General features: G+C 47.4%; 4 protein-coding genes across 4 annotated transcripts; 2 read left to right on the forward strand and 2 right to left on the reverse strand.

Annotated features, from left to right (window-relative positions):
• Window positions 1-1909: 1909 nt before the first annotated feature.
• COCMIDRAFT_110211 (uncharacterized protein) lies at window positions 1910-3362 on the reverse strand (the record flags this gene model as incomplete). Its single annotated transcript, XM_007695385.1, has 2 exons — window positions 1910-2610; window positions 2669-3362. The coding sequence occupies 2 exons, from the start codon at window positions 3360-3362 to the stop codon at window positions 1910-1912; spliced, it is 1395 nt and encodes a 464-aa protein (XP_007693575.1).
• Window positions 3363-6400: 3038 nt separating this feature from the next.
• Window positions 6401-6802, forward strand: COCMIDRAFT_43224 (uncharacterized protein; the record flags this gene model as incomplete). The annotated part of the gene is made up of 1 exon (XM_007695386.1): window positions 6401-6802. A coding segment is annotated over one exon (402 nt), but the record flags the coding sequence as incomplete, so codon positions are not given.
• Window positions 6803-8369: 1567 nt separating this feature from the next.
• Window positions 8370-8881, forward strand: COCMIDRAFT_41672 (uncharacterized protein; the record flags this gene model as incomplete). Its single annotated transcript, XM_007695387.1, has 2 exons — window positions 8370-8478; window positions 8577-8881. 2 exons carry the CDS (start codon window positions 8370-8372, stop codon window positions 8879-8881), a joined length of 414 nt encoding a protein of 137 aa, XP_007693577.1.
• A 159-nt stretch (window positions 8882-9040) lies between these two features.
• COCMIDRAFT_10104 (uncharacterized protein) lies at window positions 9041-13973 on the reverse strand (the record flags this gene model as incomplete). Its single annotated transcript, XM_007695388.1, has 4 exons — window positions 9041-11038; window positions 11085-13345; window positions 13390-13585; window positions 13632-13973. 4 exons carry the CDS (start codon window positions 13971-13973, stop codon window positions 9041-9043), a joined length of 4797 nt encoding a protein of 1598 aa, XP_007693578.1.
• Window positions 13974-15567: the final 1594 nt, after the last annotated feature.

Here is a 15567-nt window from a genome sequence, read left to right on the forward strand (position 1 = left end):
CCTACTACTATATTAGGCAAGAATAAAGCGCCAGTCTAGGGCTACCAAATGAGCTACTAAACTTCTTGATTGGGTAATATTTGGCTGAAATAATTAGAAAAAACGATCCCGAAGGTGGAGACCCGTTTACCACACTAGTGGTGCAGAGCGTTGGGTCGGGTTGGGTGGGGCGTTCAGCTTACTGATGTTTCCAGCTTACTGATAGAACACGTTAGATAAAAATTAAATTATATAATAAGCTTAAGATATACTTAAGCTTAGCTTTTATTTATCTACTTTAGATATATAGTTCTCTATTCTAGCTACTTATCTTAATATATCTTAAGTCTATTTATGCTTACTTACTAGAATTATATCTATTTATACTTACCTTATCTGAGTTGAGCTTAAGGCATCGTGCAGTGTTGAGCTTTGCCGCGACACGAGCCTAACCATACCTTTCGATACGCCACCTCTTAGGCCGCCACCGCCATTCTTCAAGACGCATTTCATCAATCTAACTCCTTCAAACTTGTCGTTAACTCCTGACTGGACAAGCCTTTCGTTTCGCTGTTCCGCTTAAGCCTACCCATATTCTAGCTCATTTTCGCACTTGCCTCTAGCATATGCTATACCATCGAGCTCTCAAATGGTAACGGACGCGGAGATGGATCAGGGAGCTTTGTTTTCTCCCAAGTCAAATTCAGTGCGACACTCGTCACTCTCATCATCAATCGCACAACTGTGCGATACTGCCGATTCTCGTGGATAGTGAACTGGACACTGACGGTTTTCTGAGTTGCCTTTCTCGCAAATATTTGCAAGGTATACCTTGAAAGGGATGGGGAACAATAGAGCCAGCGTTTGAATGAGTTAGCACGGGACGGATGGGGCGAGCGGTCTGGTGTGATCTCATCAATGCGCTGCTATGGTTCGGAAGCGCCGCGTTCTCATCAGTCATGTGCTGTTAAGATATCAAGGGCTTTATCCAGGCGAAACTCAGAGAAAGACAACAAAGAAAGGAGACTAAGAAGACAATGCAGACAATGCGTACAATGGAACTGAGGACAATCTGAGGGTGATAATAACGACTTATCATTGCATTTAGTCGCTAACATGTAGCGAGACTCTATCCCCTACGGAACCAGGCAGATACAAGCGCGTATCGCCATCCTCAGGTAGACTTTGAAATAAACTAGCCGGCCAAAACTGACCGCGGGTGCATCGTTCCTGCCATGCTGCATGGTACCGTGATTTTATGATCGTCATGTGCATCGTCACAGGTCAACTAGGATTTTGCCATTCTACCATCGTAGGTTCCGGGGTATCGATTCTTGTCCCGCCGTTGGGTTTTGTCGAAAACATCGTCCATAGGAACATCCGCCATCTGCAATGTGTGTGTGACTCAAAGTCTCCATCTTCCAAAATCTATTCGAATGATGCCGTGGCGGACAATGAAGCGGGGGATTTCGATTGTTTCAGAGCTGGGGGACCTACGTTTGTTAGGAGCTTTCGCAAGCTCTTATCAATATGGACTAGTGTGTGAGCGAGACAACAATGCGTACAAACAAGGCATGCGAGTAATGAGGGTCGATAAGAACAAAAGTCGCAGTTGTCCTCCGAGTGCTCTCTTACACAGATGTAACTTTAGTCTGTGGCACATTCTTCATTACATAGTATTGGTATGCCCCGCCGTCAACCAACCACCTATGTCAGGAGACATGCCTTTAACACAAATGATGCATACTTTTGAAAGCGACTACGCCCCGAAACGCGTTGTAACGTAACTAGAGGGCTGGCAAGCCATTGCTACAGGACAGCATTTCGCCTGCATATTAAAAGCATGGCTGTATAATCGCCAATCGTGTTGTAGTTACTGGTGGTGATTAGGTCACACGCAGACTCACAAGTTCGTAATTCCATCGTAGTCCTATTTCAGGAGCGGCAGAGATATCGCCCTGCGAACTTTGTTAAGCGCGCTCTGCTTATTATTTGCAGAGACGATCTGTTTTGCTGTATCCCAATTCTCCGAAGCTGCGAGGAAGGTGTCGAGAACCTCTGCTTCGGCTTCCTCCTTTCCTTCTGCTACACGTTGTTCGAACTCGTCCAGCTGCTTATTGCAGTACTCATTGAAATCGAACTTTTGGTCTTCGCTGATCATGGCCAAGTCAGAACGTGCGTTAGCAACGATTTCCTCTATCTCGATGCTGGCGGAGTTATAGAGCTCAGAGGCATGCTCCGAGGCATGCTCAAAGGCTCGATCGATATCTTGGGCGAATGTCCGAGCAAAAGCGCCGGTGATGGTTCTTTTCATCTCTGTGGTAGGCGTCAAACAGCCGCTTAGGGTTCGGTCGTAGCGTGTGGGGACGTTTGGACTTCGAGTGTACGGTGGTGTTGGTGACGAGTGTGGTGACGATGAATGACCTGTACGCATGCCACCAAAATATTCGGCCAACAGACCTGGGAGCGCCTTCTTAACCTCGGACGCGACAGCCTCTTGGAAAAGATTGATTGGAACAGTAGATGTGGAGCTAATCTGCGATGTAGGAGGAGTGCAATCTAAGGAAGGCGAATATGGAGGATGTCGAGAACGCTTTGTTGCAGGAGTATCGTGTGTGGGGCTGGAGCCATCTAGACAATGCGCGTTAGCAAGAGGTAGTGCAGTATTCGACTACAAACCTACCCTTACTGTCTCTCGAGCGCTTGCCCAAGCCTGGCTCTTGCTGATACGGAGGTGGGTCTTGGGTTGCCCTGTCTTGGGCAATATGTTCTCCAGCTCTCGCACCCTCAATGGAAGTATCAACTTCCGGGATAACATCCTGAAGCAAACTGAGGATTGACCACTCGACTTGCCGATACAAATTGGTGAAGTTTGGGAGAACCGGCACCCTAGTGAACTCCTTGGAACCATTGAAAATGCACTGAAACCTTGAATAATTGGTGCCAAGCCAGTTGGTGTCAAAAACAATCCGTACTTGTCTTGCCCGTGCCAATTTTAACAATTTCGGAAAATCAGGACAAACACTGGGAGCATCTTTTCGATGCCATACAGAACAAGGTTGTTTCAAAGTAAGTGACAGTGATCGGGTCTGATGACTTCCGTTCCGCCCTATATCAGTGAGCAATGTAGCTGCGGGAGAGATGTCAAGCTTCGTGAGCGATATCGTGCCAGGCACTAGGTTATCACCTTCATAGCGCAAAAAAACACGTTGCTTGTCGTCAACACCAGTACGCGGCAGAGGATATTCAAGATACAAGCCAAGCTGGGTGTCCGTGTGCGATTTCACAATCCTAAGTAAACACAACCATGGTACAGATGCATCATCAGCAGTATACGCAAGGGCGGAAACGCCTTCCTTGCTGAGAAGATTGTGTAGTACCATTTCGCGTTGTGCTTTCCTAAAGGATGTGTTTACTTACAATGTACCCCTTTGCAACAGAGCATGCGAGATGCAGCAAAGGAAACCCACCCGCCCGGGCTTTCGCGTTGATAGCAAAGAGCAGCCCTGACTCTGTCGCGGCAGCAAGCGCCAGATCGAAGACGGCTAAAGACCAGCCTTGTTCACACAGCCTGAGCCTTGCTTTGGTAACGCCCCTCTGATGCGTGAATCAGAACACAAAGATTGTGAAGCTGATGCGCTGCGTCAGAGGCCTTGCAGTAAGGATAGCGCACGGAGACAAGACGCCAGACAGGCGAAAAGGTAGGGTTAGCGCCTAAGAGTGGACAGGCTGCTTTCGCGAAGGGGGCGGAGATTGAAAGACGGAGAGGATGGTAGTCGATGTTGAGGGAGGTGGAGGTGGAGATGGACGTGGAGGTGGAGGGGGTTGGGGGTTCGCGCTAGAATGCGACGCGATTCTCGGTGCCTGGAAAACTTGGCGCCACGCTAGTACCAAAGCACACTAGCACCATCGGACCCAGGTTGGTTGCTAAATACGCGAGACAGTGCATACTTGCTCACATAACTATGCACTCTATACACACACAGCAAGTTCAACGCGTAAAACAGCTCTTTCGGGTCGCAGCGCCTCAACAGCGGTCTGGATTACTCTCTAATGGACCTCCGCAACATCGCTTAGCGCAAGGGTCGACCAGCATCCGCTAGGGCGCCACCAAGCAGTAACATTAGCGCAACAACTCATTGCAGTGTGAATGGTGTAGAGACACGGTTATTTGACAGGTTCTGATGCCCAGGGAGTGTTGCCAGCATTGACCCAAGTGACCAGAATGTGACTGGGGTTGACAGGTACATGTACGTGGTAATTGAGGCATCTTGAGAGCAAGACTGCGGAAGGCTCTGGTTATGTGGCTCGCTGTCCAAAGTACTAAGTATGGCCGTGCACTTTATGCGCCGAACCTTGGGTACAACCTTGAGGCTGTTGAGCTACTTGCAATTGTTGTTATGACAGCGTTGAATATCGCCAAAGGAAAAAAATTTAGCGACGCTATGGTTCTCGCAATAGTTCCCGGATGGGTGACTCGGCTCTTGAGCCGTTGATTGATAGTTGTGTGACTGATTTGTTCACATTGCACAATGCCAGAACGATGACCATGCGCATCAGAGGCTTCTATACTGTCACGAATTCCGCTATTGTTCTTCGTCGAGCACGGCGTGCGAGGCAGGCACTATAGTCTCAACAGTACAGAGATTGAATATCGATGTGTAGCCTTATCGTCGTGAAGGAAATATGATATTCCGCCCTCTATTTACGCATTGATTGTTCATGTTGGCAAGGGGTCATGGCGATGAGTAGAGTCAGAGGCTGGGCGGTGGGCAGAACCTTTGCATCTATTGTCCCGTTAGTCTTTGTGGGGAAATAAAAGATGAAAGGAGCAAACGAGGTCATTCCGCTTGAGTAATGAAGAGTTGTTTACTGGCCGCCATCAGCATCGTCGCCACACTTATTACCACACCGCTGCTGCTGCTACTACCACTCACACCATCGCAACATAAAATGACATCCACATCGTGCTTGCTCAAGATACCAAAAGCAGTCCTGAAAGTCCAGATCGACAATACATCATTCAGACTCTCTTCACTGCATTCTTCATACTGCAGGATCAACTTGATGAGACAGACGAAGCACAACTATACTTTAAGCAACCACAGTACTACATAACTCCTGAATTGAGTTGGAGGAAGACAATCTCCACAGCTCACACCCCCTTCTTCACCTTCACCCCAATTGATGCGTAAGACATCACATGGCAAGTTGCGCACCCCTTCCTGACTCCACTCGACATGTCACCCTTGCTCAAAGACCATGCTTTTGCTTTGCCTACAAAACCTCGCGTCAAATTACGTTAATCCTGCTACAAGCTATGCTTGCAAAGCCCCTCATGGCTAGGCCATCAATAGTCAGGTACTTTCCCACTCGTCTAGCTCGAGCCTGGGAAAGGCTTCATTCAGAGTTATATCTGTCGGGAAGAAGTGCCAGGTCCATTGCTAGACACCGAAGAACTAAATAACAATCAAGATTGAAGATACAACAACACGTGGGCACGACCCGCAGAGATTAACTCTAGGACCATCAGACTTAATGGTAGGTATAGGCATTGCTGTATCGATAGATAATACCGGCTGAAGATGCATAGCAACTTGGATCGAACCACACAGACATACATCACGCCACCTAACTATAACCGTTCCACACGAATCCTTTAGGAAAGGCCTGCCTTGTAAGAACGAAACTACTACTCATACAGCATGTGCGCTTAACTCAATTTATTTACAGATTACTATTATCACCGTGCATTAATCACGCTAAAGCAATTTAGTTTCAATATAATCATATTTTTGACCAAATACATGAAGTGGCAAGAAAACTATTGGTTAAACGTTAGTTAAGTGTAGGTTTGATTATCTACTAGATGACTAGCACCTATTTTTGGAATAGAGATTTCTATTTCCTAAGTTAGCTGTTTGGCATTGAGCTACTTAAAGCATTGTAGGTTCGCGCTTTCTTGTGCTAAAAAATCTCTCTAGGACTGATCGAAATATGCAGCCAAAGGTGTGATAGAAACTGCACATCTTCTGGGAACGGGGACAGACTTCATACACTGCTCTCATACGCACTGGCGTGAAACACAATCACGCCTATTCATAACATTTCTATGACCATGGAACTTCTACTCACACCCGAGCAGCGCTTAGCAATATAGCAGTCTAAGCAAAAGATCAGTTTATGGACATCATTAGTGCAGGCGATCGAATGCGGAAACACGGCAGAGTTTAGGACATTGGTCGAGAGCCATGAAGTCGATCCAACTCTGCAGGACAATCAAGGCATATCTCTGTTGCACGAAGCGGTACGGTGTCGTGCAGAAGCGATCGTACGGATGTCAGTAGAGAAATATGAAGTCAATGTCAACATTTGCGACAAACGGGGTCGTAATCCACCGTGGCAGGTTGTATCGCCAGTCCATAAGGCTGTCTTTGAGTTGTTGCTAGGCAGCAACAGAGTGGACCCAGATGCAAAAGACAAAAACGGCCGGACTCTATTATGGAAAGCTGCATCGCAGGGTCACAAGGATGTTGTTGGGCTCCTACTAGATGGCGGCAGAGTAGATCCAGACGCAAGAGACAAGAACGGTCGAACTCCGCTATGGGAGGCTGCATCGCGAGGTCACAGAGCTATTGTTGAGTTCTTGCTAGGCAACGACAGGATAGATATAGAGTCAAGAGACGAAAACGGCCAAATCCCATTATCCGCTGCTGCAATGGGCCAAGAGATCATTGTGGAATTGTTGATTTCTAGTGGGAGGGTAGATCCCGACGCCAAAGATGCCCTTGGTCTTACACCACTGGCTTGGGCTTCACAGACGAACCGATCGGCTAGGATTGCAGAGATGTTACTCAGTACCGGCAAAATGGATGCGAATTCTGAGGACAAGCTTGGTATAACACCACTCATGTGGTCTACAACCTCTCACAGCAATAAAGTGAAGGAAATGCTGCTGAATAGTGGTAAACTTGACGAACATATGCCATATAACACCGCTGGCGACGTCGTCTCTCAGTATGTTATGCATTGTATAGAGTCTTGCGACACTCAACAAGGAAAACATTGTCGGCCAGCACGCCTTGAACATAAACTACCTCACCAATTGCCACACTGGGTTATCGACATCAGTCAAGGATGCTTGGTCCCTGAAAACACTGTTTCGCGTTGTATCGCTTTGAGCCACGTATGGTCACAAGACTGAGGCGTTAACGTAACATCGCGTCCATCAGATAGTATTCTGCTGAAGAAGCTCAGCTCGTCAGACTTCGAGACACCTGGACACCTAGAAGAGACATGGACGAAACTTCCCAACGCTGTTAAGGAAGCAATGACTTTGGTTCGCAGGCTTGGGGAAAGTTTCCTGTGGGTTGACTGTCCATGTATTATCCAGGACGACGAAAGCATACACGATCAGGTGAGTTATATGGGCGATATATATTCCGGTGCACATTTGACGATTATATCGGCAGATCTTTATGGTATGCTGCTGAGAACCGCCGATCTTTTCCGCAGCTCCAGGATAGACGACAAGGTAGAGGATCTCTACGACGATCTCTACAGATCCACGTGGGCCACCCGTGGCTGGACATTCCAGGAGCAGATGCTCTCAAAAAGAGCGGTTGTCTTCAGCCAGCGCCAAACATCTTGGGAATGTCAGCAATGTACTTGGAGCGCAGACGGACCAAGCCCGGAAAAGGCCACAAGCGGGAGTACTCCCTTCACGGCTCCACACTAAGAAAAGGCTACTAAACATGCTTTCCAGCACTTACCCTGATTTCGATCTATACACTCAATTGATCAGTCTTTTCAACAGCCGCGTTTTTACCTACTCGCAAGATGTTCTATCAGGGTTTTCCGGTGTCCTGTCAACCCTCGGACGCAACTTCCCTTTTGGATTCTAGTACGGTCTACCTCGTATTTATCCGAATACTGCACTTATATGGTAACCATATCACAGAGCTCATCGTAGAGTAGCAAGAGACGATATTGAAGGTACGATGCCTGCAAAAGCATATCTGCCTTCATGGTCATGGTGTGGGTGGTCTTGTCCTGTCGACCCCTACCATCTGCGAACACGATCGTTATGTTTTAACCAAGACCATCGTAGTTCTCGACTATCTGTTTGGAAAACACAAAAATTCGTACAGTGTTACTCTTTGTCCGGAGATATGCAGCGCCAAGTGCGAGCAGATAGGCCATTGATCCCTCAAGATGGAGCATCTACCCCCCTTTCCAGTCCCACACCGCTTATTGCAAGTCTGGAATACGTTTCTCTGCCTTACGATTGCTGGCCTTTCCCTTCCTGCCAGACATCGTGTCTATCATCATATATCAAGGCTGTCTGCTATGCCGTTCCTGCTCTACTGGGAAAGAAAACGGCAAAACGCATGGCCAAAAGGGGATCGATATTCAAGCTCTCATCTTTCACCAAAGGACCACAACTACAGAATACTTGCGACCTAATCTGTCTTGGAACCCAGGAAGGGCTTTCTGCTGGTACTCTACTCAACATGGAAAGAATGAGCTTAAGCTAGGCGGCATAGTGGAGCTTATAGCCATATCTAAAGGGACCATAAACTCCATCGGTGTTTAAGGTGATAAAGCTGACAAGCTGTATAAGATGAAAATGGAAGCATATGGAGGCGACGGGCCAGTATATACAAGGACTTCCGAGTATCCAGGTCAGTATGGTAGTCGCGCTTGCATATCCTCACCTCAAGCAATGAGTCTCATGCGATGCCGATCTAATAAAATCAAAGAAATCAAGAAAGAGATGGATATGTATGGTATGGAAAGCTCAGAAGGAAAGTATTACCGTTTTTACAACGTACTATGGCTTGAGTGCAAGGGAAGAATAGCATATCGGGGTGCTGTGGGACGTGTACTGAAGGCAATCTAGGATGCAAATTGCACTCCGCCAACAAAGATTACCCTTGGTTGATCAGGGACATTCAATAAACTGGCATATACTCGTGTAGTTGGGTTCTCACATCGAGACCTGGCAATATATGGTTGTTACCATGCTGTGTAAGATCTCCTTACGTACAATTGATATCCTTTAATCATCAAATCCAATATTCTTCAGACCACCTTGTCGTGTCCAGAACGTTTCCCATGCCTTCTGCCATCGCTCCTCCTTCAAACCTTTGAGCCAGTCCTTCACTGTCAAATCCTTTTCGCCATCTATCCGAATGATACCGTCCTTCACACCCTTCCAGTCCTTCATAGGTGCCTTGATATACCGGTGATCTCGGCCGCAGTAACTATGCCATGGTTCCGCTATCTCTCCGCGCGTCTGTGCTAGTCGCTTGGCATGACAGTCTTCACACAGATCACAGTTGACGCAGACCAAGCAATAGTATATTGGCTTGATCCAACTGCTCATGTCTGTTCCACAACCTCCATCACAGAAAATTCCGCTTCCAGTAAGATCCTCATCAAGCTGGTTCAAATCCGCTGCAGTAGCGTCCGGTTCCGACGAGGCGGATTCTTGTGCCTCTCCTGTCTTCTCTGGAACTTCAGCAACTTCTGCAGAGTCTCTCCTTTTGGCCACCGATGGATCGGTAGTAGAGCCCACCATACTCTCCAGTTGGTTATCTCCGAACCCAGTTTCTTCATTCTTCGTAATTTCCATGTCGAGTACTAGGGCATTGTCGGATGCTCCAGTTTTAGTCGTAGGGGCCGTTTCCGCGCCGGGTATACCTTCCTCTTCAGAATTATTTTCTGTATCATGTTCTGCGCTATTGCCATTAGAATCAGTCTCTGAACCGTTGGAGTCACGATTTTGATAGTGTATACTCCGGTCCAGTATCGAAAACTGCGCGGTGCAAGCGATCTTCGCGTCTTTTTCAAGGCCGTCCAAAGAGCCCAAAACCTTGGATAGGAGTCTCAGACTGGAGGAATCGTTCCACGATACACTGTCATCGAGGCCGTTCATACAGGCCGAGAATAGGTCGTTCATGTGTTTCTGATATTCTTTTGCAGGGCCCATGATCCGGAGCATGTTTGCGAGCAGCATACCCACATGAGATTCTTGAAGGTCGTCGTCCACATGAGCACTGGGCAGAGTCCTCAAAGTTTCAATCAATGCTTCTTTCTTCGTTGGATCTGAGCAGTTCTGGAACTCGTGGAACAGGATTTCAGCAAGCTTCAGTCGGTGCTCCGTCTTCTTCTCGTTCATAGTCTCCTCGAACCATGATTCAGGTTTTGGGTTCATGGCTAGGATTTCCTGGCGTAAAGCTTTGCCCTTTTCAATGTCACCCATCACTGGGTAGTACAGATTCGCGATTGCGCCTCGGACATTGAAAAGATAATAGCTCTCCTCAGGTAGAGTCTTGGCCAAAGTATAGAGCCAGCCGAGGAGCAGATCAGTCTCACCCGCCAACTTGGCTGCTCTTTGCATACGAGTAACCGCGGTATTGTCGACCCAACCCTCGAAACAATATTGAAACCAATTGTTTCGCTCCTTTTCTGTCCAGGTTTTCACTTCGTTAATGAGTTTTGAACCATCGGGATCATTTTCTTCCTTAAACAAGAGAGTAATATCATCAAGCCTCGCGCCAGGTAGAGGCATTTCGCCTGAAAATCTTCTTGCTTCATTGTAGATGCGGAGGGCATCTTCGGTCTGTTTCATTTCTTCAAAGGCGCTAGCTTTGGCTGTCAATATGTCCAATCGAATGTCCATGAACTCGGTGTGCTGAGCTTTGGTCAGTTCCTCTACGTCTGGGTCCGGCAACATGTCGTATGCTTGGTTGTAGTACTTGATCGCCTCCGGATGCTGATCGATCCACAAATATTTTGGTGCAAGAAGGCGAAGGGTTTGGATCTTTTCTTGGTTGTCGCATTCCATGCGCTCGACGGCCTGCTTGAGGTACGAAGCTCCTTCAGTCAACATCGCCTTCTGACGTTCTGCGTCTGAATAGTCATATCCGTAATCACACAATGTGGCGCCGATGGCTCTCAAAGTCTTGTAATCCTCAGCGGGAACATCATACTGCGAAATGATCTCTTGAACGAGCTTGAGTGGCTCATCATCTGTTGTTTGTAGCCGATTGGCCTGCATCCGATTAGAACAGTAATGATCATAGCACAAGGGCACTTACCAATCGAAGAGCAGTTTTGACGAATCGAAAGGTCTCGGGTATCCACCACTGAGTGTTAGCATCCAACCAATTTTGAACATGTCCTTTTGCCAACAAAAGTAAGACATTATCCTTGTTGACACCACGCGCCCATGCTTTGACCTCACTATCCATAGATTCATCTGCGAACGAGGATGCCTTAGCTGCCCAAATCAAGAGTGTATCGAACCATGCTGAAGGTGTGTCGTCTGTTCGTTCGGGGTAAAGGTCTGCATGTCTTGCTCTTTCTTCGAACAACTTTGCAACATTATTCGTGTTTTGCGTTATGCTGTACAACAAAGTGACCACTTGGCAAATCGTTGCATCTGTCGACTTCTCAACGTCCAGCTCCTTCAGATGCTCGTACCAGTATTGGATCGCATACAGCGATAGTCCTGAACTTGCTTGGTCTTCCGGATCTTTTGCTGCTTTGATCATAATATCTGCACACATCTGTAGAATGGTGAGGTGTGCCGCAGAAGCAGGTGTCCGGAATTCTTCAGTGCCATCAGCCTCAACGCTCACGCTCTTGAAGTACTGTCGGAGAGAGCGATCTTGGAATGACAGAGGCGATTCTCGATATCCAAGCTCAAAACCAAAATCATCCTTCGCGTCGTCGCTCTCATCGTCGTCTTTGTCATCTTCTTTCGTGTCCTCTTCTGTCTGCCGGATTTGTGTAAGTTCAAGGATACGGGATGAGCGCCCGATGATTTCTTCCTCGATATCGAAAGAGCTGTCTGATAGCGTCAACTGCACCAAGTTCGAGGCTTCTGCCAAGCTGAGTGATCGCTTTGAAAAAGCCAGCCATGCAAAAAGCTTCTTTAGCGCTTGATATTGAGCATCAGTCCGATTGTGGCGGCACTCGTCCAGAAGAAGTTTGTAAAGATCATGCAAAGAGTCCGGCAGCTTTTCCAGTTCTTCCAAGACAGCTCGCTCTCGTCCAATATAGGAGAACCTTCGCAGCACATGCTCAGCATAGAGCATACTGTCCGCTTGTTTGACGACTTTGCGGGTAATGGCTCTTTTCACGGCGTGGCTGAATTTTCGCACTCGTGGTAGTGAATGAAGGCGACTCTTCGCCAGCGCCTTGATGTCCGGCTTCATCTCTTGCTTGGTGACATCAATAACGGGTGGGTCGAACAGCTGTATGATGGGTTTCTCTTCTGGCCTGCTCGTCAGCAATACCGAAACGTTAGCGTTCTCGAGCCTCAAGTCGGATAGAAACTGCGTCATGATGCCACCCTGCTGGATGTGAGCCTCGTCTAGGCCGTCTAGGACAAGGAAAAGCCGACTGTCAGACTTTTCTTTACCTGGAAACATTGCAATGCAAAACCGTTCCCAGGTTGATATATCTTCTGACTGTGCAGCATTGTCCCTGATATTTGCTGCTACTTGCTCCGCATACTTGTTGTTCGATTCGGCAATTTGAAGTGCGGCTGATGCAAAAGCATTCTGTACTGATTGCAGGTATGGGTGTTCCTCTTTGAAGTAGAAATAGGCAAAGCTATTCTTCTCATTTTTGAGTAGGCGTAGTCCTTGAACAGCGGAGAATGCCAGGAAGGATTTGCCGATACCCTCATTGCCTCTTAGCCAAAGCAACGGATTACCTCCTTCTGCCCAGGTCTTGAAGTTTGGGTGTTCGTTCAGCCATTTTGCCGTGTGTTTGACCTGAGAATCTCGCATGTCTTCGTCTTGCGCTAAGTTCTCCCGGTGGGCGTCGGTCCATGATGGGAAAGTTGTGTAATTTTCTGTAAGAAACTTCTTGATCTCTCGCAGGGCCTGAAACCTGCGATCACCGCTGTCACCCTTTGACTTTCCACTTTGCTTCTTCTTCTCGTCATGCTCTGGTGTCTTCCCCAGCTTCTCAACCGATTTTTGAAGCTGAAGAAGCAGAGCATGACTTTCATTTTGCTTCGTCTGGACTGCAACAAACCCTTTGCTGACTACAACTTCTAGCTTCAAGCTGCTCATGTAGAGCTGCTGAATATCTTGTCCCAAACTCGAACGAAAGGAACGTAGCTTTTCATCCAGCTCATCGAGCTTAGCAGCGTTTGCTGATGTGTCTTCTTGTACCGCATCGAGTTTGTCATTTCCTGTTTTCACCTCATCCTGAACGGTCCTGATAGAGCTGTAAGTTTCGTATCCGACCGTTTGGTTGAGTTCATCAATCGATGCTTGCATGGCAGCGAATGTAGCTAGCAGCTCTTGGTCTTCCATATTCCAGAGCGCATTGAGCCATTGTGCTACGAGTCATCAGTTTGGTCCACTAGATGGGTGTAGTCCTTACAAAAACGCTTCTTTTTGATCAGATATCGCACCCTGCCACATACAGATAATTGCATAGAGAATACCCGGACAATAGCGATAGCAAGTGGTCCGGATTCTGCTCGTTGTTCAAGAAGGGATAGCCGCTCAAAGAATCGACCTGAATACTCAAAGAACGATTCAACCCGATCGTAGTCAGCTTTCACTCCGGCGAAAGCCTGCTTTCATTAGTCTAAGGTTGCATCGCAATGTAATGATACTTACTGATATCAGGCGGCTTGCTGCCGTAAACACAAGCCCTACTGGCATGGCTGGTGGAAACGCACCAGCAGCTGCACCAATTACAGCAATGCCGTCAATACATTTCTGCATGTCGCCAAGTGAATTGCCAATAGCCGAACGGAACTTTGATGTTTTGCTTCCATCGTGACGAAAACCTTTAAATCTCTCCATGCCATCGTCCAGACTTTTCATCGCTCCATCCAAACTTTGTGCACCCATGGACGAGAGATCTTCACCGGTTCGTGCATTGTAGTCGCTTATGGCCTGTGTCCACAGCCGACCGAGGTCGGTAGATGTGCTTTGTTTTGCCGTCTGGGTCTCCATGCTGCTTCAGCGTATACCGCAACTAGGTACGTGATAAGAAAGGCGGAGAATTGTTTGAAGTAGCAGAAGTTATGCGTGCGGTCTTATTTCAGCGTGTTGAGTATTACATGAACCTTTATAATCACGCTTTAGTCGATGTCTGAGCGGGAGTCGAAATTGAAGAGTCTGAGAGAACGATTCAGCCTTGTGATGCATGGCGTTGAGGTGCGACTAGGGTTCGTCGAACGGTCAAATGCTAATGCAGGTCTAGAGCTTCAGATGCTCTATTTTAGTAATTGGGGCCGGAATCTTTTCTCGCCATTGGCGGATCGAGTCACGCGCTCGATCTTTGGTACCATTTACCGTTCTGGCTATTGGGGGCCAGAACAAGAGCTTTTGATAGCTTAATTGGTACACACCTACAGCGCACCGAAGAGTGGATGTAGGGGCTGAGACTCAATAATTTAAAGCTCAGAAGATTACATTGTTAATAGTGCACAAGGTAGCACGTGTCAGCTCATGTAACAACATCGAGCATTTGTGTGGAGAATGGAGGAGTAGTGCAACGTTCTTTGTTCTACTATGCTTGGCTGGAGCCGGGTGCCAAACAGATCAAAGTCGCTCATTACTCAAAGCAATCTACGTATTTCATACGTCGTCTTTATTTTCGCGGCTTGAGCTTGCGAATTTCCTTTACCGCATGCGCTAAGAATAGGGGCCAATATGTGCCGTTCTGCATGTCAGACCTATTATGTAGTCCATTGCTACAGGTTCTCATCCTTATTTGTTGTAGTTGAATTGGAACCAAAGCCACGAGGTAAGGTCTCTGCTATGATCGGGAGGATTCATGCACAGTGAGGACTTCAGTCTGGTTCTGAACACATGACAGAAAGTTGCATGTGTGGCTGCTCTGCAGGAAATGGTTGGCACAATGAAAACGCCTCCAACATCTCATGAGCGGGATGTATTCGATTCATGGCCAGGTCTCAGTCCCATCGCTGGGCAGAGGATTGGAGAATGTGATCAGGTAGCATGTCAACAAGTTTAGGAAGAGAAACAGGGTGCTAGATGGTGCTTTCCATCACATAAAGCTTCCAAGCTTGCACAAATAAGCCCGGCTTACTAGAGATGTCACATTTGCAATCATTACTCGTGGCTCTTTCGAAGCAGCTGTAGGATTTGCCAAAAGCGGATATCAGTTTCGGGGCTAACGAAGATGTAATTTCGCCGAACACGGGCACCAAATCTCCCTCCAGACTTCAGGTGGTTGAGTTGCTAGATCACCCTGAGATTTTATATCTCCACTAAGATCGTATAACCACTTTATTCCAAAAGCGAGTTGTGAAGACTTGAAATTATGAGAAAGATGGAATGCCGAAAGAGTAATGCTTTGAGAAACAAAGAAATGCTTACCACCGAAAGTTTACAATTCACTCATCTACTTTGCGAAAAAGATTAGCTACGAAAGGCCACTTATATAACGTGACGGATAAGCGAGTCGGTCAGGCAAGCGAGTCGGTCACCCTACCAACTTTGCGCACCCACCACACCTTTGCCTACAATGCCTCCAAGCCACGCTTCTCAGTCAATTTCTCACGAGGCAGATATTCAGCTT

This window comes from Bipolaris oryzae, assembly GCF_000523455.1.
Source record: "Bipolaris oryzae ATCC 44560 unplaced genomic scaffold scaffold_308, whole genome shotgun sequence".
In the NCBI taxonomy this organism is placed as follows: Eukaryota; Fungi; Ascomycota; class Dothideomycetes; order Pleosporales; family Pleosporaceae; genus Bipolaris; species Bipolaris oryzae.